The 22582-nt window shown below is 44.6% G+C and overlaps 1 protein-coding gene across 2 annotated transcripts in view; it reads left to right on the top strand.

Moving 5' to 3' along the window:
* Positions 1 to 8012: 8012 nt before the first annotated feature.
* LOC119458108 (pseudouridylate synthase 1 homolog) overlaps positions 8013 to 22582 on the top strand; it is a 56302-nt gene continuing 41732 nt past the window's right edge. The window contains exons 1-4 of one of the 2 annotated variants that reach the window (XM_049665522.1): positions 8013 to 8137; positions 14556 to 14723; positions 14850 to 14938; positions 19727 to 19965. In XM_049665522.1, coding sequence (XP_049521479.1) covers positions 8060 to 8137; positions 14556 to 14723; positions 14850 to 14938; positions 19727 to 19965 — 574 coding nt within the window. In that variant the 5' untranslated portion in view covers positions 8013 to 8059. Of the gene's footprint in view, positions 8155 to 14555; positions 14724 to 14849; positions 14939 to 19726; positions 19966 to 22582 lie in introns of both variants that reach the window. The other variant, XM_037719932.2, reaches the window with a different exon arrangement.

Raw genomic sequence — 22582 nt, 5'->3', positions numbered from 1 at the left:
CCGGCTCACCTCGGGTCGCACTTGTCCTCTGTAACTAACCTCAATGAGGTCGCCCACACCCGCGCGCGCGCGCTAACCCACCGTGCCGGGTCGGACGGAGGTGGTACCTCGGAGACAAGTCGGGAGGTCTTTAGAGACACTTTATTCACATTCAACGAAGTTACTAAGCACTATCAGCTGGGCAGGCGAACGTTTCCTCTTCCGCACGAGAAACTCTCCAGGCCGCAGGCAGCAACGTTCCGAATGTTGCAGACCAGGTCTTATCCTAGTCTTTCCACTCTCAGCTCTTACACGGACACTTTTAAACCGGAATGCCCCAATTGTGGCGAGCGTTGCAATTTAGAGCACATGCTCTGGCGGTGTCCCTCATTACGTGGCCCTCAACGCATCACCGAAGAAGAGTGGAGCTCCGAGCTAAGGAGCCCCGAACTACTGCACCAGCTAAGGGCTGTCCAGAGGGCCCACGACGCGGCGGTGAGGCTCGGCCTCCCCGTCCCCACGTGGGAGCGGCCCGCTGCGCTGCCGCTCTGAACGGCGGCGGTGCTCCTCAGGACCTTTAATAAAGTTAATTGTCTGTCTGTCTGTTTTCCTAATAAATAGAGTGTTTTAAAGTGGGATTGTGATGATGTTGCAGAAAGCAAGTAGAGGCGACCTGGGCGTATGCAGAATGTCCATTTATGCACATTCTACGAGAGCGTCGGTATAGTTGGCGTCGATGCGCCTTGGCGGAGTGCTGGCCGTGGAGTCGCATCCATTTGGCCAGCAGGCACACTGGTTGGTTGCGGACTTGAAGGTCCATGAACAGCCACGTCGTCGGAAAGTACAGGCGTCGCCACGTTCGCGGTGGGTCAGTTGTAGGCTCTGCATGGCCCTACTTGCGCCGGGGTCTCGCGTTACGTCGGTGCGCACGGGAGCTCCCAGGCTGCAGCCGTCGGAATATCCGGACCGCACGCTGTGTTCGTGGAGTACGCGTAGTTGTAGCCGAGGGCTTCCTGGGCCGCTCCCCGTGTCGGAGGAATGAAAGCCGCAACCAGAAGCGCACGGTGCATCGCCTCGCGCTGCGGTCCAGCTGCGTGAAGGACGTATACGACCTTCTCTACGGCGCAACGGCCTCGTGCGAGGCCAACCGTCGCCTCCTCGTCTCCATCTGGAGCCTCTCGACGGGACCTAACGCGCCGACGTTACGAGCGCAGCTGATACGTAACACTGGCCGTCGACATGTTGTTGCTGTTGCAGAGCTGTTGACTCGACCTGTTTCTTCATTGACTTTGAACGCACGGTACCCGCGTTGGCTCGAGGTTGTTGTTGTTGCCTCAAAACATGGATCGTGCGAGAAGGGTGGTGATGGCTTCGCGTTTTCGTCTTTGGTTGTTGCGACTCTGGTTGCGTAAAAAATAATAATTTTTTCCCGAGAGTCTTTTTCTCTAAATACGTACAGTTTATTACCAACATAACGAACATGATATATAACGCTGTAATCATTCAAGCACAATGAAAACATGGGAAGTACCCGTACAGGAATTTCTTTATTGAGAATTTGGGATGGATTCTTTTAGAAAGCTTGTTGCAGCTTTTAATTTTCGCCACGTCAGACCTTATGAGCAACATTTACTACAAAGTAAATGTTACCAGTAAGAGCGAGTATTTGAATTGAGAGAAAAGTGCATGCATAAGTATGACATGGTACAAAACAGCGCTCACTACACAGCACAGAGAAAGAGGAACCGACAGTACAAGATAGCGAATTTCGGCTACATTATTGAACATCGACATTATCAACAAACAGCGCAGACAACAGGACTAATTGGGAAGACGACAACACGGGCGCTCACTAACGGCTGGTTCGGGGAGCGAAAAGATATGCAAGAAAGGCGGGAAACAGAAAACCAACGTCTCAAAATAAATAAAGAAGGCACAGTAAAAGTTGCATGTTGTTAGGCACCACTTAAAATCAGAGCTACGACTGTGAGCTATCACAAACTGCCTCTATCCCTAGGGCAAACAGAAGGCACTTGTAACAAAAAGTCAAGAAAGAAAAAGAAGAAAATTTTTTGTATGTTCTTAGACATGACTGTATGTTCTTAGATTTCCGTAAGGCATTAGACACGGTAACGCATTCATTTCGTTGCAACAAACTTAAACTACTAAACATAGACCCTGCTGTGCTTAGGTGGATAGAAATGTATTTGTGTTAGCGTCGACAATGTGTCATTTTAAATGGAAAAAGCTCTGGATACGTTGATGTGACGTCGGGAGTCCCACAGGGCACTGTATTGGAGACATTTTTATTTTTAGTGTATATTAATGATATTTCAGTATGTATTTCATCACATCTTATACTGCAGATGATTGCGTTGTGTACAGACAAATAAGGAGTTAGAGTGACGTTACCCAACTGCAGACTGACTTGGAACGTGTTCAGGATTGGTGCTCTATGTGGAAAATGAACCTAAATAATACAAAGTGTGTCCACGTCTCTTTTCCAAAGAAACGGAATCCAATGAAGACTGAGTACTTCTTAAACAATGAGCCTGTAAAAAACGAAATTAGATATACATATCTAGTTGTAGTCTTTTCATTTGATTGCTCATGGAATGCACATGTAAGCGACGTGGTTGGGAGAGCTTAAGGGCACTAAATTTTATGCAACGCAATTTAAGAACTTCGTAACTAAACTTTAAAAAGACAGCCTATTTAACATGTGTTCGACCTATACTAGACTATGCCTGTGCCGTATGCGATCCTTCGCAAGTTACCCTGATTGAACTAGAGAAAATTCAAAATCGGACAGCTAGGTTCGTCTTGGGACGGTACAAGCTAGAGGGGAGCGAGCTACACTAAAATGAAAAATGAACTTGAGTGGGAACTGCTTTCCTCGCGCCGACAAAAACTGCAGTTGAAATTCTTTTTTCGGATATTTAATAAGAAAACAGGAATTAACAAAGAAAAATACTTCAAAGAACCCCATTACCATTCATATAGAACTGACCATGTCTTCAAAATAAGGGAATTGCGTACCAAGACGGACCTATTCGCAAAATCCTTTTTTTTTTTTTTTGTTAGAACCATTAAAGAGTAAAACAAGTTGTCTCAAGAATAAATAAAGAATGAAAAGCAGTGGGAGGCCACTCTGTCCATCCCCGACCTAGCGACCCAGCGCGGACTGGTAATCCAAGCGAGTGAAGACTCCACTCGATGTACATTTTTCTCCGTATTTATTTTCTGTTTGTCAAAAACGTTTACTGCTACTACTACTGAGCCTGCTTCTGAGAGCGAGGGTGACGTGGCGTGGCGGCGATGCCCTCTCTCCTCACGCAACACCTGGCGAACTAGCGGTGCAGTAGGTGTTCCCCTTCGCCCGCTCTGCTCCGTCGAGGCGCGCTCGTAACGTCACAGCCAATGGGAATTTAGGTGCCGTTTCGCTGTTCTAGACGACAGACGCCGGCTTTTTCGCTCAGTAGTCCATTTGACGCATCGCGTCAAAAACATTCGTTGTTCTCTTTCGTATTGATGACGACTGTATGTCAGGACAATTTTATGCAGTGCCGATGTTAGTGAAGCCGAGGGCTCGCCAGGAGCCGTAATCACCGCGTTAAAATAAGAATGATGGTTCGGCTTGCGTGGCGCAGACCGGGCGACGTCATAATTGACGTCCACAGCTGACCTTGTGCACGAGGTTTCCTGGGCTTCTCAAGCACCGAGATTCATGTTTTCCAGCGAGAAAGTGTGACACTTTCTCCTGCCGCAGGGCTTAGAAAAAGGACTTTCTGCGCAATGTGAAAATTGATATGAGACTGCCTCGGGGGTCAGCAGTACAAACTTTATTGACACTAGTTATGTATCTGAAGTAACAAAAAGAGAGATTTATTTATTTACAGAAAGGCAGAGAGGTTAGCCTGAGCTTTAGCTTGCTCTGCCTGGCACTACACTGGGGAAAAGGGACGGGGAGGAGAAGGGCTGATGAATGATGATGGATGAGGACAAGGTGCGTATATACAAGTTGACAACGTTGGGGCATCTCTAAAGCCGTGTGTCCAGCCAAGTGGCTTGTAGAAAGGCTATAGCGGCACTGGTTATAATGGCTGCGCTGGTTGCATTGGGCAATGGACTTAAAAGAAACTCGTCTGATAGTGGTCTCTTGTCGACGTTTGCAATGGAAGACACCAGTTTCTGTTGTTCTTGCGCGTGCGCGGGACAAACGCAAATTATATGATCAAGTGTTTCTGTTACCTGACAGTATTCACAATTTGGGCTACTATGACTGCACCCTATCATATGGGCCTATAACGCTTGGTGAATGCGACACCAAGGCGAATCCGGTGCACCATGCTTGTTTGGTTTCTTTTGAGTTTGTGAGGCATACGGGGGGGGGGGTTCATTTCTTGGTCCCATTTATGCAATCGCTTGTGTCGTCGATCTGGTTGGGTCCAGCCGGCGTCTGTCGTCTGGAGCAGCGAAACGGCGCTTAAATTCTCATTGGCTGTGACGTCACGTTCCGCAAGCCGAACCATCATTCTTATTTTAACGTGGTGATTACGGCTCCTGGCCTGCCCTCGGCTTCACTAACATCGGCACTGCATAAAATTGTCCATGACGTGCAGTCATCATCAATATGAAAGAGAACAACGAATGTTTTGGTGCGAATGCGTCAAATGGACCACTGAGCGAAAAAGCCGGCGTCTGTCGTCTGGAGCAGCGAAACGGCACCTAAATTGCCATTGGCTGCGACGGTATGTTACGAGCGCGCCTCGACGGAGCAGAGCGGGCGTTTGTGTCGGCTCGTGAGAATGGAATGCGTACTTCAGAAGCGTTATTTAAAGCAGTTTTCGCTTCAGCGTCTGCCTGTTTATTCCCTATCACGCCAGAGTGTGAAGGTATCTACTGAAAGGTGATATTATGACTATTTCTATTTGCATGGTCGAGATGCTCTGTAATTTCTATACCCATTGAAAAATACGGGCCCCGTCTGAGGACACAGTCAAAGGTTTGAAGAGCTGGCTTGGAATCACAGTATATCGTCCATGCGCAAGTACGCTCCTCGGAGAGCAACAAGTTCTGCGGCAGTTGATGTTGTCCCGTGGTCTAGTTTAAACCATCGTGCGATGATCATATATGGGATGACGAAGGCTGCAGTGGAGGCATATGGTGTGACCGAGCCATCGGTATACATGTATACAGTATCTCCGTACTCCGCATAAATGTGAAACAGGGTAAGTTGCTTGAGGCCAATGGATGCAACGGATGACTTTTTGTAATTCCAGCTAGGAATCTGCAGAGCGACGAAAGGTTTAGGCAGTATCCACGGAGGTATTCTCGGAGTACCGGCGCGAGGAAATCTTGACGGTAGAATATTCTGATGACGCGATAGAGTCCTTAAAAAGCTGCAACCTGGGTGGGTGGCCGGGAGCGATGACAAAGGATGGTAAATGTGTCGGGTCAACACGCGAAGTTACTTCGAAGGTGCTCGCAGAGTAAGTATACAACAATAGGACAAGCACGAGCTTCTGCTATTGTTCCATTGGTTGACGTGCATCGGGGGAGGCCCAACCATGTGCGCAATGCTTGAGCTTGAATGCTCTCCAGTGTGCGCACACAGCTAAGTCACATGCTTGAGAGCGCCGACATGCTGTACCGTATATACCCCATGCTTCAGTGGCGCACCGAAAGGGGGGGGGGGGGGGAGATTTCGGGTGTTGTAACCCCCCCCCCCCCCCCCCACGCACCCACTGCAGCCCCACCAGTCCAACATGTACCTTCAGTGATCTGTTCACATTGTCATTACAATTCGGGCGGTGGCTTGAGGTCGAATTTACCTGATTAACAAAAACACTGTATCACTATCTTGTATATATTCATTCACTCTTAAATTACTTTGAGTAAAACGCTGAAAAAATAAGCATCATCATCATCATCCTTGGTGTCATTATTATAATTATTAGGCATTTTGTTTCCTGTTGATTCCTCTGACTAAAGCAAGGAAATTGCATATTATGCAAAGTGCTTGCTCCCCCCCCTGGCAGAGATCCTGGGTGCGCTACTGCGATGAATAGTGCTTGGTACAATTGGAGCAATGATGACTCTGAGGGGCCCCATTTTGTTCCTGAGGTGATAGATATCATTATAGTATATTTAATTAATTAGCGACAAAATTAAAACACATAGCTTGTCACCTGATAACGGCCTTTCCGATAACCTGGTTTTCCAAAAATCGCGTTTTCGTCTTGAGCGCTCAATTTTTTTTTTTTTTTAATTTTTGGCAGCCTTCCCCGTATATTTCCCTACATGTCCGCTTAGCCGTACAGCCGAGCATTGCAGTGGCAAGCCCGCAATCGTATAGATAGGATAAAGAGCACAATATACAAATGCTTGATTTGCTTTGGGCAGCAAAGTGCTGCAGAATCATTACTTTGCGGCGACATACACTTTGACGGAGCATGCGTTACGCAGCGTGTAGCAGCCGCTTCCCGAGCGGAAGCGCACACGAGATTTAGCATCGCAGTGCCTCTGGCGACTGCTAACCGCAAAAACGTTTTCTTTTCTTTCTTTTTTTTTTAGCGTGGTGGTCATGACGTTTTCTGGCTTCTCCATTACTTTCGGCGCATGCAGTCTGCAAAAATGTCCGTTTTTGTTACTCAGAGGCAACCTTGTATGACGTTTTTCAGGCTCCCGAAATCGCTTCCGCCTCATGCAACCAACAAAAGCATAGCCTTTAACATTCTAATTTAAGTTCAGAGGGCGTCAATTTATGAGGCATGGATAGCTAACAGAAAAAAAAAAAAAATACTGGCGTGGCTTAGCTCGGCTATGCCAGGATATACGTAGCGTTAGCAAAGGTTCAGCTGATTATTCTTAGCTTTCCTGGTTGTCTAGATTGTCAAGGATTAGCTTGATTGTCATGCTTACTGCTGCTCCAATGACACGCACGCGGTGTACGTATTATGTGGCACATGTATATTTATTTTTGCTCAACGTCACGTTGCTTCTCTATTGCCACAAAGACGGCTCGGTGATCAGTGAAGTAACACGCTGCCGTCTCTATGGCCCCAACACAGTATTTGGAGTTGTCTTCTTCTGTTCATTCCTCCTACGCTCAACCGCTAATTGCCAGGCAACTACTTCGGGATCCGATGAGTCAAGCTTCTCCGTTCTTCTGCGCTGTTGAGCAGCATTTGCGCTCTCCTTCTCCATGGCTATACCACACTGGCAAACGCCAGTCAGAAGCGCAGCGGCTCCAGCGCAGTGTCAGACGGCGACTGCACAGCGAGCGCGCGCCGGCGCCAGTGCGTCTACCACGGCAACGACGTCACTCCTCTGGAATGCGCAGACCGGCGGCGGTGAGTCGCGCGCGGCGGCGGCGGAGTTCGCGAGAGGTGCCGGCTCCGGTGGCTCCGGTGCGCAAGCCGTGTGACATCACTGATCCTTGCGCATGCGCAGCACGGCTCTTGATGTGCCGCGCGAAACGGGCTTGGCTAGGCCAGTGTAGCTAACGCTACAAAACAGGAAAGATATTGATACTGTGTGATCTGTTACAGGCATAGCTAGCAGTACAGGGTAGATAGAGAAGTCTTGAGGAAGAAAAAAAAAAAAAAAGAGTTAAGAAGACGTATATAAAAATGCAATTTGGACCCCACCAATCACTTTGGCCACTGTGCTAGTATTTTAGGCCACTATAGTGACCCATTACTCTCTAGTCACATTGGTGAATTAGCGTTTCCAGTGAACTTACCATCAAACGCTCGCTAGTAGTGATCATCATTGCGAATCTCAGAGGCTATGCTTTCCCTAGGGTGTCATTTTCGCGCACTTCAAGCTGCAAGCGCATGGCTAGCGCCGGAAGCGATTGCAGACACCGAAAGTGCGTCATTGTCGCCATGGTGTTTAAATTTACGCTATTTACGCTCACGCATATTCATTATTATTATTATTTTTTTAATAAGGGGACTGACAGTTTAACTTAAACGTGAGCAGTGCTGCCTTTATGTAGGTAACTGATCTAGGTTAACGTCTTCGTCTGCTTCTGTTTTTTCCTTATCCGTTCCTCCTCCAAACCGCATGGCGAATGGTTGTGCGCGATCGTTTGGACGAAAGTTGTTCTTGGCGCTTGCCTCGTTATCCTGGTGACTTCGGTTCTATGGTGGTGAGGGTCATATGAGTGTACGTTGATCTTTGTAAACATTTGATTTTCCCTGGCACACATCATTGGGATGAGGGCTGCTTTAGCAACTGTGCGGTGGGGACTCGTGTTCATCCGGATGCTGTGCAAACTCGACGCTGATTTTTGCGTGTTTTGAGCATGCACCTGCAAGTACAAAAGTGCCTTTTTAAAGTTTAGTTTGCTGTATTGTTTTCCACCGTTTTTCACGGAACTGCTGTTGGAATGCTGAGTCGCGCAACTTGTGTGTGCGCTGGCGTACGGGATGAATACACGTGTCCACACGGGTAGAATACACGTACGGGTTCACGGCGTGTTATAAAATAACGTTTTACGCATCGTAGAACAATAGGGCTACCTGCGTCGGCAAAGTTTTCAGTCTCTCGCGTGTGACATGCTTGTAGGATTCGACCTGTTACAGTTGTAGTCGAGCCAACGTAGTGTTAACTTCTCTTAACACGAGTAGTCTTTCATCGTTCAATATATCAACCGGAACTTGCAGAAGAACATGTTCGACGCACAGGAGAGCGCTAGCCCCGATCATGGGGGCAATTTCAACTTCGTCACTTAAGCAGATCATATTTGACTTGTTTCAGAGCGTCCCTGCAGCGTTTCAAAGGTCGTGTAAGACACCAAATAAGCATTACTGCGAGTTTACGTAAGTGGGCACAAACAGTGATAATGAAGGCTAATTGGCATTGTTTGACCCACTTATTCTCATCATAACGTGGCTTTTAAGTTACCTGGCACAACTTTCATGTACGAACAATACACACTCTGAAATGGCAAGTTGAATTTGCGAATTTGCCATTACACTGACCACCGAACGAACTTACGGTACTAAGAGGGACTGTGCAACTGCTTGCACCTAACTGGCTGTGGAAGACAACTTTCACATCCAACAAGTTCGAAAATGGAGCTAACTATGACACAAATTTCCACCAGAAATTTGTGTTTCTCAGAGGGTGGTTGCTCTATTATTTGAACTAGCTAGGAGGATACTGGATTGCAAAGCAAGGCCGAATTGACAACTCAAAGGGAACTGAATGTGGCAAATCGGTTCTGAAAGATTCCCTGAGGGAAAACATTTGTTGTTCATGCTACTGTTGGTTGGATGACAGTGTTGCCCTTTCATGAAGGTTCCTTTACCTTATGGTTTCCTTGGAGCTGATTTTCCATTCTCAAAAATGTTGTCTTGAGGTTAAATGCAGTTGACAATTTGCAAAATAGTGAGCGCCACCTGATGTTTTCTAACCACATACTCTAATTCAGGCTCGATTTCTCCCTCTGAGTCCCCTGGCCTTCCAGGGAGAAAGCACAAGCACAAAAGCTTTTCAAAAATTTCTGTGAAAATTCCAGGTCCTCATAGTTACCCCACACACGCAGGCTCTGGCAAAGTAGAGGCGTGTGCTGAGTTCACCAGTGGTAAAGGGCAAGATGTTGAATGGGAACAATAGTTTGTTACACTGGTCTATTTTCGAGGTTACATGGTTACAAATACTGTTGCTTGTGCATGCGCAGCAATATTTTTGCAAATGGTTAGTTATGAAGAACCTTTACTGTGGACCCTCTTGCACAACTAAGCAGTTCGCAGTATGCATGCACGATATTAACAGATCTTATCTGGTACCTTCCAGGAAAGATATGGAACGCTGTTGTAATGAGAGCACTTATTGGCAATCAAGTGTTGTCCCTACAATGACTTTGTTGCTTTTCCCCCATTTTCATTGTTCCTTTACAGTGCGGAAAGGTGTGTGGCAGTCTATAGTGATGCACATCATGATCCTCCCGGCACACATAATTGTGCTGAGTGTTGAGATTGGTACTGAACACGCATGAAGTGCTGAAGTGCTTAGATTTTTTTCGTTATGTTTTGTCAGGTCTTGCTGCAGCTGTTCAGCCATATTTTGGCTGACCTTTAATCCAGCATGTGTTTCCTGTTGCTAAACAGGTTGTTGACCCACCATGAACTACAAGTAAAAAGGCACCACTGATGTGTACAAACAAACATGTTGGTCCTTGTTGAAATGGCCCCACAATGCTTGCATGGAAGAGGTCATGGGTTCAATTTCTGCCACGACAGCCACATTTTGGTGGCAGCAAACTTAAAAAATGCTCGTGTGCTTAGATGTAGGTGATGTTATATAACCCTAAGTAGTCCGAAATCCCCCACTACGTTAATCCGAAATCCGCCACTACGGTGTGCCTCATAATCATACGAGGCACATAAAACCCCAGAGTTTTATTGCTTGTATAGGATGCATGGACACGAAAGGCACCCGAGTATGCACACGCACAAGCAGACAGATCAAGACAAACTTTAGTGATGACAGTGTTGTTTGCCAAGAAATAGGCTGCTGCACAACTTGATTGAGGACTGCTCTTTGAGGTGAGGGGTGAGAAGTTGTGTCTCGCTACTTTTGGCCTAATGAACATAAATTTTTATTCATCAAAATCAAGCTGATAAATAATCGCATTGCTGAGTACCTTTTACTGAGAACAGGGGCATTTGTAGCAACAATGTGTACCCACCGTGGTTACTCAGTAGGCTATAGTGCTAAGCACGAGGTCGCGGGATCATATCCTGGCCGGGGCGGCCACGTTTCGATGGGGGCAAAATGCACACACGCCTGTGTGCATGTTATATTGGTGTCACACGGGCACTTCTGATTGCGATCAGGGCTAATTCACATTGAGCTTGATCCGGATCTAGTGTTGCGACACGGTCATTTGTGATCACGATCTTGTGGGATTTGGATCCGGACAATCGCAATCTGTGAATCCGATCGCAGGCTGACATCTGCGCCCTCTAGCGAAGTATTCTGAAAGTGCTAAAAACAGAAAGTGAAGGTAGTTCAATAAAAAACGCTCAAAAACCTTTTTATCAACAATAGTAAACTGTACAATTGAAATATTGTCCAAATTTAACCATATTTTGCAAATCTGCATTTTTATTTTTTATTTACAAATACTGCAGGCCCTATTCGGGCCCAAGCAGGAGTGGTTACATCAATTGTAATAAACAAGACTAGAAACAAAAATACAGGGACATCAACATTTGCAATGTAGAATTATAAACAATAAATATGAAGCAGAAACAGTAGTTGTAGTTCGCAACTAAAAAACAATGACACAGCCGCTGGATAAAAAAAAAGGTGCGGCCTGCCGCGTGCATCGAAAATGGTGTGATCCGCCGTGGCGCCACACGCCAGGGACTGTTGTCTGGCATTGGCATAGCAAATGCGTCAGGAATGCGCTTGCAACGCCGTCGCGCGTGCAAGCCGACGCGTTCCATCTCCCTCAGCTAGCGCCGTTCGGCACAGCCAAGCGGTCGACAATGCAACTACGGCCGTCACGTTCGCTCCCATAGCAGCGCGCCCGACGCGGCAGGCCGCACCTTTTTTTATCCAGCGGCCGTGGCAGTGATATACCATGCACACGCAACAGTACACTGCATTCAGCATTTTACCTAATATTAATATAAAACAGACACGAGAATTGATTAATTTCCTTCATTGCAGTGTAGTACAATCAAAAGAAAAGTTATTCACAAGATGAACGAACGATTGTGTCATATTAACGTTAACTACTTCTTGTAGTAATTTATTCCATAGTGAAATAGCATGAGGAAATGGGGAATATTGATGTATGTTTAGGTGACTAAATGGTTGCCTAGCTGTTTTGCTGTGCTCTGTGCGATCAAAGCGCATGGACAGCTCGGTTATATAACGTTCACATGCTATTTTAACGTGACCATGGTGAAGCTGATAGATAAATTTTAATCTGGACACCATTCTACGATGATCGAGTTTTTTCATCTTTGCCCTATCGCGAAGGACAGATACGCTCGAGAGACATGAATAGGCAGAATAGATAAACCTCAAGGCTAAGTTCCGCACCCTTTCTATTATTGTAATTAAATATTGTTGATACGGACGCCAGATTAAGTCCGCATATTCTAATTTTGGCCCGATGAGAGCTTTGTATGCTGTTAACTTTACGGCGAGTGGCACATGACACAGTTTCCGTTTTAAAAATGCCAGCTTTTTCAGTGCGTTACTACAAAGATTATCTATATGGGATTCCCAACTTAAGTTACTCGTGAGTGTAAGACCCAAATACTTCACTTGCCGAGTTTTTTAACATAAGCATTTTTAATGGTGTAAGCAAATTCTGAAGGCTCTTTTTTGTTACTAAATGTTATGCTCGCCATTTTCGAAGTATTGAGCTTCAAGCCCCATTTGTCATACCATGCACTGACTGAATACAACGCATCATTTAGTCTGACTTGATCAGAGTGCTGATTGATGCTAGTATACACAACACAGTCGTCCACAAAACGTCGGATCTTCACCGTTGGTTGCACTGATAAATAGATGTCATTGATATAAACCAATAACAACAGTGGACCAAGCACCGACCCTTGTGGTACTTCTGAGTGCACATCTAGTGTGTCAGAGATGTAGTCATTAACAGCCACATATTGTTTCCTTGAAGCTAAGTAGCATGCTATCCTGTGAACATTGTTGTGTTCAATACTAGTAGCATGCAGTTTAGTTACTAAATTATCATGAGGAACAGCATCAAACGCTTTAGAAAAGTCTAAAAAAACACTGTGTAAATTTGACTCTTCATATTTAGTGAATTTACGAAATCATTGATTATCTCGGCTAGCTGAGTTGCAGTGGACAGACCAGACCTAAAGCCATGTTGATTGTCGTGAAGCAGTTGGTTATTTTCTAGATGTATCATAATCGCCTTAAATATAATATGTTTTAGCAGCTTACAAATTGTGGATGTTAGGGAAACTGGTTTGTAGTTGTTTAAGTCTAATGGAGATCCAGACATGAATTGGGACTATCCTTGCGGAGCACCAGTCATCGGGTATCACACAAGATTCTAACGAGGTTGTAAATATTGCATACAAATACTCTGCCACCCAAATCGCATATCTGTTAAGAAAAACGTTTGATATTTTGTCAGGACCGGGTGATTGCTTTAAATTAAGTTCACGCAAAAGGTTAAGGATACCGTCTTTGCTTAAGTTAACTTCAGGCATCGGTGTAAGAATTGCATGTGTGCGTGAACTTCAGGCATTGGTGTAACAAGTGCATGTGTGCGTGCGACGCCGTCAGCGTAAAAATGGACTGAAAAAATGCGTGGAATTTTTTAGAAATTGTGAAGGGGATCATCAATGCTTATACCTGATGCTTTTATCTCTGTGATACCATTTTTATCTTTAGACAAATAGCGCCAGAATGTTTTGGGTTCTAACATGAAAGAGGACAAAGTGCAGGAAAAAAGTTGGTTTCTTGCTACGGTGCATTTTTTCCTGAAAAGTGTGTACTAGACTTGGAAGCTGTTTATTGTCGCCATGTTTACGACAGCGTTTAATCTTGCGTTTCAGATGAATCAGATCTCGATTCATCCATGGGTAGTTCCTGTTGATACGTTTCTTTTTTAGCGGCACATAACTGCGCTCACAGTGAAATATCATGTCTTGAAAACATGACCATAACTCATTAACATCTTTTATCTCACTGTAATATGGGAACAAGGATTCCATATAGCTAAGCACTGCATCATCATCCGCATGCGTATAGTCCCTGATAAAAGTGTCAGAAGGTTTAACTGGTGATCGCAAGCCAGAAATAGGATGCGCTAAAATGAGTAATTTGTGATCAGATATCCCATCTTTGACAACAACAAAGCAGTCCGAGAGCGAGCTGCTTACAAACGCAAGGTCAAGAACACAAGAATAACTGGAAACCAAGTTCTTTTGTAGCCAAGGCATTATGCAGTTGTGAGAGTTGCCGACGATAACTTGATCTGGATCGTTGGACCGTGTAGCAGAGATGATTATTGATCGCGATCAAGAAATCCGATCCGGATCGGCCCCGATCACGATCAGAAGTGTACCTGTGACACTAGTATTAAAGAACCCCAGGTGGTCAAGATTAATCCAGACTCCCCCACTGCAGCATGCCTCATAATCAGATCATTGTTTTGGCACGTAAAACCCCAGAATTTTATTTAATTAACAATGTGTAAATTCAACCAGTAATCATCCTTTTTTCTGTGCCCATATAAGTATTAGAAGTGGCAGAGATTTTAAAGCATTGTGTGAAAGGGCAGGTTGTTTGTTGTTTCTCAAGCAATGTTATAGGCTATTTGTTGTGTACACGGGAATAATTTTGGGCTTAGGTGTGAATGACAGCATTGTCTATCTACCAACTGGGCAGGTTTGTTTACCACCTCCACAATGTCTTGCAGGGACCCTTCAGAATGGATGTTTATGCTTCTGTTAATTTTTAAAGGACACTGGTGACTGAATTTAGATAGGTAATTGTGTCATTAATAGAGTTGTGTTATGGCTGTCTGATTGGGATGCTCTGATTTGCAGGGGACACTGAGGCACCTTTTAGGCTTGGCATTTGGGAAGAAAGAATCAGTTAGGTGGCCCTTCATAACCAGCATCATGTCAGAACTGCAGAATGTCATAGAAAAGAAACATGCACTGGACAACAACGATGGAGAAAAAGATGCCAAGCGGCTGAAGTCAGATAGTGAGGTATTGTTGCTTTCTGTCCTTATGATCTACACATTTTCTTACTTTTACACAGAATGGATTACTCCTTCTCTGTTCTGTACTCTGTTCTGAGTTACAAACCCTACTTTTTTTTCTTGTCCACCCAAGGCACAAAACGCAGAATTCCTAAGAGTGAAGGCAAAGAAGATGGCCTTGTGTATGTGTTACAATGGAAAGGACTATCTAGGAATGCAAAGGTAACTACTGTATTCGAGCAAGTTAACATGGTATACACTAATGAAATTGCACCCATGTATGCTTTCATTATTTTCTGCAGAATGTGCATGCATTTTGAAGCTGACAGATTTCGTTGAGCCATTTGATGGTTCATGACACTCGAGCAACACTTGAGACAAGGATACAGGAAGATGACACAGCACTAGGGTTGCCAACTGTCCCAGATTTAGTGGGACAGGCCTGACTTTTGTGTAAACGGGATCCCAAGCCCCGATTTGACCCAATTGGGGTGGCCAAATGTCCCGACTTTTAAATCCATCTTTTTACTGAATAACAATCAATAGACAATTTCCTTTTTATAATGCCTGACAGCTTGTTTGCGCATTCTTCTCTTTTGTCTTCCATTGAATTGTCGTAGCTGTAAAAGCATTTTTGTAGAGGTGGGCTAATATCAACATTTTCGAATATGTATAGGAAGTATTAAATATCGAATAGTCAAACGCATACACATATATTTACAGCAGGAATATTTATTTATCAAACTGCTACATGACTGAATTTCCTGAAGCACTAAGTGACTACAAACCAAAATTACGATTGTGTAGGCTCCCGCATGAACCCAAAAACAAAGCTTGTGTTGCCCATTTTAACGCGATAGCGTTAAGTTGCTCATACCTTGTCTCACATTCTTGACAAAGTTATTCCTCTGAATTTTGAGAATGGCAGCCCAGAAACAAATGTCATGAAACAAAGTGCCAACAGCACATGCCTTTTATGTTAAATCTTCTCGGACGGAAATATTAAAAGTGCGAAACAATAACAGAAACCTGAAAATTATGCAATTTTTTTGGCGCGGCTGTGCACTGCCTCCGGGATTGGCCCACACAAGAGGCCGCTTTTCTAGCAGAAAGCTCGCCTTCGTGCATAGCGTTCACCGCCAGTGTTTTCCGGTAAACATTATGGTTACATAAGCTGCATTGCCAGGAAGTGTGAGAAGCAGTCAGGGTTCTTTGAATGCTATCGCGTTCCACTCTTAAAGGCGAAACTTGAGCGTCCTCGAAATTTTTCATTTGCACTGCTTCTCTTCTGATAATTTGCAATACTTTGTTTAGCAGGCATAGAACAGTAGCAAGGCTTTTACAGTACATAGGTTGCTGTGAAATATCTGGCTAGTTCTGAGTATTAAAAAATACCAAATAGTTCATTTTCAAATACGAGTAGTTAGTGTGTAATATTCAATTCTGTGTTCATTCTAAGTTCATGTTCTGTGTGTAACTTGCATCACTATTGTAGGCAAGACCACTTATAGTAAATGATACATCATAGTTTGCCTTCACCCGCCTCACTGGCTATAGCGTTGCGCTTGAGCATGAGATTGTGGGTTCAATCCTGGTTGTGGTGGGTGCATTCCAATAGGGGTGGAATGAAAAAATGCTTATGGTATCGTGCTTTGGGGGCATGTTGAAAGAACCCCAAGTGGTCAGAATTAATTGGGAGCCCTCCATATTCACATCCCTCATAATTCACTGTGAAGTTTCTAGACGTTTAACCCCCCCCCCCCAGTTTTAAAAAAATGTAGTTTGCATGCGAGCAATGACACTGTCTCAGAATGAACATGTACAGACATAAGAGGTTTGATGTGAATGCACAAGGCCTCCGTACTTGCCTGGGAAAGCAACACTTGGTTTTATGTGCCTCGTTTCCTCCTCAGTTTTTGGATTTTGCTCTACCACTGGACAGTGCACGAGGTCAAATTAATCTAACCAGATGTGAAAACATAAATTGTGCAGGCGTGCAGTTAGCAATTTCAAGTTTTGTCTCATTCTTGCTATAGTCACATGTGTTTCCCTTTGCTGAACTGTGTGCCAAAGTACTATTTGGCTGTCAAACACTGTCAGTTCACCACTTCACTGTACACGAGGTTCATCATTATACACGAGGTTCATCATTGACCTCAAGAAGAAAGGCTGTGGAGCTCTCAGCAAAAATTACCATTGTAAGCAACTTTGTTTAAGCCATAAAAAACTAATCTTTTAGGAAACTTCAGTTTGCTAAACCTAAACTAAGACTGGCTGTCATTAATTGTCAGTGTACTCAGTCAGATTTCCACACTATTTTCTCAAAGCAATTGGTCTGCACCGGAGCCCTTGGTGATGACCACTTATCTTAACTGAATAGTCCAGAAGCCATGGTTATTGTGTCCACATTCAAGAACAGTTGCATGACCAAGATGATTCTAAGTAAATTTTAAAATTGTGGATATCAGAGCATAATGAAGTAATCTTGTACGGTGCTCAGGTTTGCAATAAGTGAACTTGACTGTACTTGGTATTTTTTTGTATGTGATGTGATAAAGATATTAGACTATGACAGCACAGATAATTACTGAGGTATCTTATGGGCTTCCCTTAACAATGTGTGAACACAGCACATGTAATGTGTAGGTTGTTGCACAGGTATCTCCATATCTAAGTATTGATCATGGGTGCTTGAGTTTTATTTAGAACCACACAAAATAAGTCAGAAACATAGTGTCCACCTAGTGGACTGTCCATTTTGGCCACTGCTGATTGGCTATAGCAGTACACGCGAGAAGGAGGCAGGTGCAAGCTTTTTTTCTCACTCATACCAGCCAAAATGGACAGTCTACTAGGTGGACATTTACGAATACCTCCCCAGTTCTACCGTAAACTATCAAGAGGGTCTGAACAATAACTGAAATAAATCAATCAAGTAAGAGTTAATTTTGGTGCCACTACCAAAGGCTCTCAAGACATTAGTAAAAGTTGTTTTGAGGAGATCTTAAATATAGTCTACAAGACAGTGCAATAATATGGGAAGTGGAAAATCAACTTGAGGCAGGCAGTTAGCAGCTTTCGGATGACCATGTAAGCCGTTCTCTTAACTGAGTGGTGGTGCCAGGCAATCTAGCGTTACTGAGGTTGACTTTGAAGAGCACTTGTCTGACTTTAGCCACCAAACACTAATGCTGACCGTAGTCCTCTATTCGTGCATTAGTAAAATACTGCAGTTATATTGTTGCAGATTCCTAATTGCCACCAGTATAGTATTCGAATAATGCTCTCTGTAGGTAGAAAGGCTAGGAAGTCTAGCATGAACATGGAAAATAACAGCATAAATTGACTGAATGGCCCATCCACTGTGCATGTTCTTTTACACCCATCGCACTTGCTGATAAGCAACTCACCTTGCCTACATTTTTTTGGCTTTGCTAATTCCTACAGTGCCTGGGATCCGTACATCTTCTTTAAATCTGTAGAATAGTGGATTTTGTTCCTAGCTGGCTGGTATCAAATGAGAAAGAGAACATCATTATACGTAAGAAGAACAGATAGACCAGCCAGACGAGCTTCGTCTCTGGCCTGCCACTTTGTGTGGGAAAGAGGGTTAAGGGGATGGAAAAGCAAAAAAAAAAAAAAAACGTGGGATGCTTGCACTAGTGGTGCAAGGCTGGAGTAAGCAGCGGAGCTGGTGATCGACTTAGCTTCTTCCAGGTTTTGCTAGGCTTGGCTAAGTTTTGCTAGGAAATGCTAAGTGCTGCTAGGCACGGCATTCTGAATCGGCTCGCCGCCGACGCGCAGATTCTCGCTTGGGCGCACGACGCACTTCAAGATGAGCGGCGGCTTCTTCGGGTGCCTGGATCTTCTTTGGTCGTCCCATGTCAAGGCTACATGTACTCGCCACAGAGTCAACGAAAGTTCTGCCGCCGTCGCGGCGGCTCTGAGCTTTATCTCCCCGGTTACGTCACGGCCAAGCTGCGCCTCCACACTTGACAGGGCGTGGCTGGTCTGCCCGAGGCGCCTGCTGCAGTCACGTACACCGCACACGTTCTGCGCGAACATGGGGGAATGGGGAAACACGGATGGCGTCGGCAGCAGCTGTGCGCGTTGCCTCGTTGGTGCTGCTACAATTTCCTTCTCTGTCTCTTTCTCTCTCCAGAGCATAGTGCGCACCCACGTGCATGCTCTCCTTCCATCTCATTAATCAATCAATCAATATTTATTTTTGACGACAAAATCAAATACAAGGTGGGTGTAAGTACACATTCGGAGGTCCCGAAGTAACAACTGTCAGGGGGACCTCCTGAATGAATGTCCCATGTCCCATCTCAAGGCAACATGTGCACGGCATGGAGAGGAGGCGAAGCACACACCCCTCCGCCCGTGTGGCACGGGTATTAGAATCTGAAAATATAGTCCATTGACGCAAAACACCGATACAGATTTATCTTAGTACCTCTAGGATATCTGTTAATTCCATTGTTGAAGTTTGACTGATTCAGCCAGCATATTATTGCACTAGCCCTGCAAAATACCATGTTGATGTTAAAGAGGATCTGTGGTATACTGCAGGCTTCATGACTGCTGCTGTTGTGGAAACATGAGGGGCTCAGCGGTCTGCATACACAGGGCGAGCCTCGAAGTGTTTCTGGAGAAACAATGCTTTTCTAGAGCATCCCTGGGGCTGTGTTTTTCATTGAGCTGTTTAATCTACAGCGCAGCCAGCAGATTAAACAGATCATTGAGAAATGACTTGCTCCCCCTCATCACCGAATTTGGAATATGTATATTACCTCATTCAATGTTAATGTATTGTTTTTCTGTGAAAAGGGAAATGAGTTAATTTTTGTGATGTGAAAGTGGAACTGAAAAGATTTATTAATAACAAAGGCTTATCTCTGATAAATGCCATCTTTTACACATGGCACTTACAACACAACATTGTCACTTGCTGGTGCCAACCCTAAGGCACAATTCCTGATGAGTGATTTGTAAATACTTTGACAGGAATCCAGGAACCAAGACAATAGAGGATGACCTGCTCACTGCTTTGTACAAGGGGCAGCTTATACAGAAGGAGCACATAGACATTCCACAGAATGTGAAGTTTCAGCGTGCAGCTCGTACAGACAAAGGAGTCTCTGCTGTGCGACAAGTGGTGTCCCTCAAACTACCCACCAATATCAGCATTGATGAAATGGTGACCAGGATCAACAGCCACCTTGTGGATCAGATAAGAGTCATTGGTGAGTGGTAAACAGCCTTGTCAGTTCAGTACCCTCAGTTCCAGGATTGTGATGCCGTTGGCTACACTAGAGGAGTATTACATAGCTTTGCCAGGAAAACAAGATGCTCAAGTACCATTGTTCTGATGGTTTTTAAGGGGCCAGACGCAGTTTTAGTCATAAAGTTTTCTACAAAAATTACTAGACTGCGGTGCTGACTCTGGTGTTGCGGTCATTCAGCTGCCATGAAATTGATGGGTCGTACATAAATTTTGCTAATCTTTGTGCTTGTGGCTTCATACATTCTTGTGACATTATCTATTACACTTTATAAGCTTACAAGCACTCACATTTTTTAAATGCATGAATTCAATAAGTTTATGTGCACATGCATAATCATTGCAAATTGTTGCATTTATAATGCAATATTTTGCTGAAAATGATTATTTTCCCAAGTTGCAAAGCCGTTTGAAGCCAGGATGAAGTTTTGGTAAATCCATATACTATCCCATGATTTCTATGTAGGCTGAAATACCATGCTTGCAGCTCCTTTAGACACTAGCGCCAGAGTTCCCTCTAGTTTTTGTAAGAAACTCTAATTTCAGTCAAGTTCAAGTGTATTGCAGGAGCTGTATATTTTTCTGAGCAGCTTGACATGGGACAATGAGAGTACACTGACGTCGAAAACTGACCAGAGGATGTCTCTCATATTTCCTAGCCACATGTGAATTTCTACGTCCTGGCCACACTAAATGGCTGCTTAAATGAGTTTGCCTTGGTACACCTGTGTTTAGCTATAAATGATCTTATTCAGTAGATGCACCACATGGTGATAGTTGTCAGCAGATCTGATATGCAATACAAGTGTATTATTAACGCTTTAGACGAATGCTGTCTACAGGCAACATAGCAGAAAAAGTGTTTTTTTCTTGCTGAGTTTCGGTATTGAGTACAAAGTTCCTTGCTATGTCTTCGGTCAACACTGAATGACAGGCAGCAAGACATGACGAGGTAGAAGTAGTTCAGCACGCAACTTGCTTTGTTTTGAACGCATGGTCAGAGGAGACAGATTGATGAATGATCTCCGGCTGTAGTGGTGTCACATATGTGATGTAAAGCAATTGAAATGTACACCTTTAGTTCATACATGACAGACAACTGTCTGTACAAATTCTAAATGAAGCCATATGCGGCCTGGGGTGAAGCCCACTTCCAGTTTTCTGCCTGGTGTTTTCCCCCCTAATGCTGGAAAAGCTACTGCGAATTTTTTTTTTTTTTTCGCTGATTGTGGTTATTCTCGATGTGTTTTGCACATTTCCATAACAAATAAAAATTATTTTCCAGTATTTATATGTGCCTTCATTAAAGGGTTAATTCTGACTTCAGCTGTAATGCCTTGACTGTTGAACATTCCTTAGTGGCATAAATGTGGTAACAGAAGGTTTTGGAACATAAAAGCTATGAAAAAAACAATATTTTTGTCTCCTGGGCACACAGTACACAGAAGTGCCCTGTGGTGGTGAGGCACTCTGCCATTCATTTCTTTAGTTTAGTGCATACTTAGGCTGCAAGGAAATTCAGCTTTCTCATGATCAAGGACAGTGCCCAGAGAAGGCTAGTTGTTAGACACCTCCCTAAAATTTTTGCTGACACCCCTACCTCAGTGAGCATTTTTTATCGTCGCTGACTTTTTTTACCGTCATTGACAGGATGCTAACACGTTGTACAGAATTTATTAAAGACTTAGGTAATCTTGAGTGACGGCAGTGAAGTTTGGGTGCTGTACTTCGTAAGAAAAGAATTGTCATTAAAGCTCCCATGATGAGTGCAAGGAAGCAATGGCAGATAATGCTGGCATGTGTTGGTACCTAGCATGTAAAACAATCAAGATTGTAGCAGTGAAAACATTGTACTATACAATTTGATTACTATAACCACTCACAAATTTGGTTGGTACTACAGAGTAGAGCACTGCACGGGCCTGATTTTTCGGCCCGAGCCCGGCCCAGGCCCGGATGTACTATCGTGAGCAATATGAGCTCGAACACGCGAGCGCGTGGAAAATAGCCTCGAACCCTACATCGGCCGATTTGCAGCGGCCGCTTTTGGAAACAAATTGGAAAGGGCGCTGCGCTTCCGCTGGCTGTTCACACTCCCGCCTCGATATCATTGCTGCAAAACGGTAGCGTGTAGCCTGTCACTGGCCGCGAGCGGTGATATCAATTCACATCAACGTGCACAGCTACATCAAATGACCCATCAGGCTATGCAGCTGCTGAGATATCGGCTGTGACGTAGACTGCCATAATGCACAGGTCATGCTTGTATTAAATCTAGGCGGTGTTGGCTGAGCGTTCGGATACGCCACTTTTATCATTTTATTTTGTACGCTAGCGAAGCGGGAGTGCCAACAGTTAGCGGAAGAGTCCTTTCCCCTCCGGTTTCGGCAGCGCCATCCACGTATGACGCTATCTAGGTTTTGAGGCTATTTTCCACGCGCTCCCGTGTTCGAGCTCATATTGCTCACGATAGTACATGACCGAGACCAGCCCGGGCCCAGCCCGGGCCCACGTTACTGAGCACGGGCCTGGCCTGGGTGTTCATTACTAAGCTTAGCTAGGGCCCACGTGTGCATGAC

This window comes from Dermacentor silvarum, chromosome 1 (assembly GCF_013339745.2).
Source record: "Dermacentor silvarum isolate Dsil-2018 chromosome 1, BIME_Dsil_1.4, whole genome shotgun sequence".
NCBI lineage: Eukaryota > Metazoa > Arthropoda > Arachnida > Ixodida > Ixodidae > Dermacentor > Dermacentor silvarum.
The sequence above is the reverse complement of the archived record's forward strand: the minus strand, read 5'-3'. Positions and strand labels throughout refer to the sequence as shown.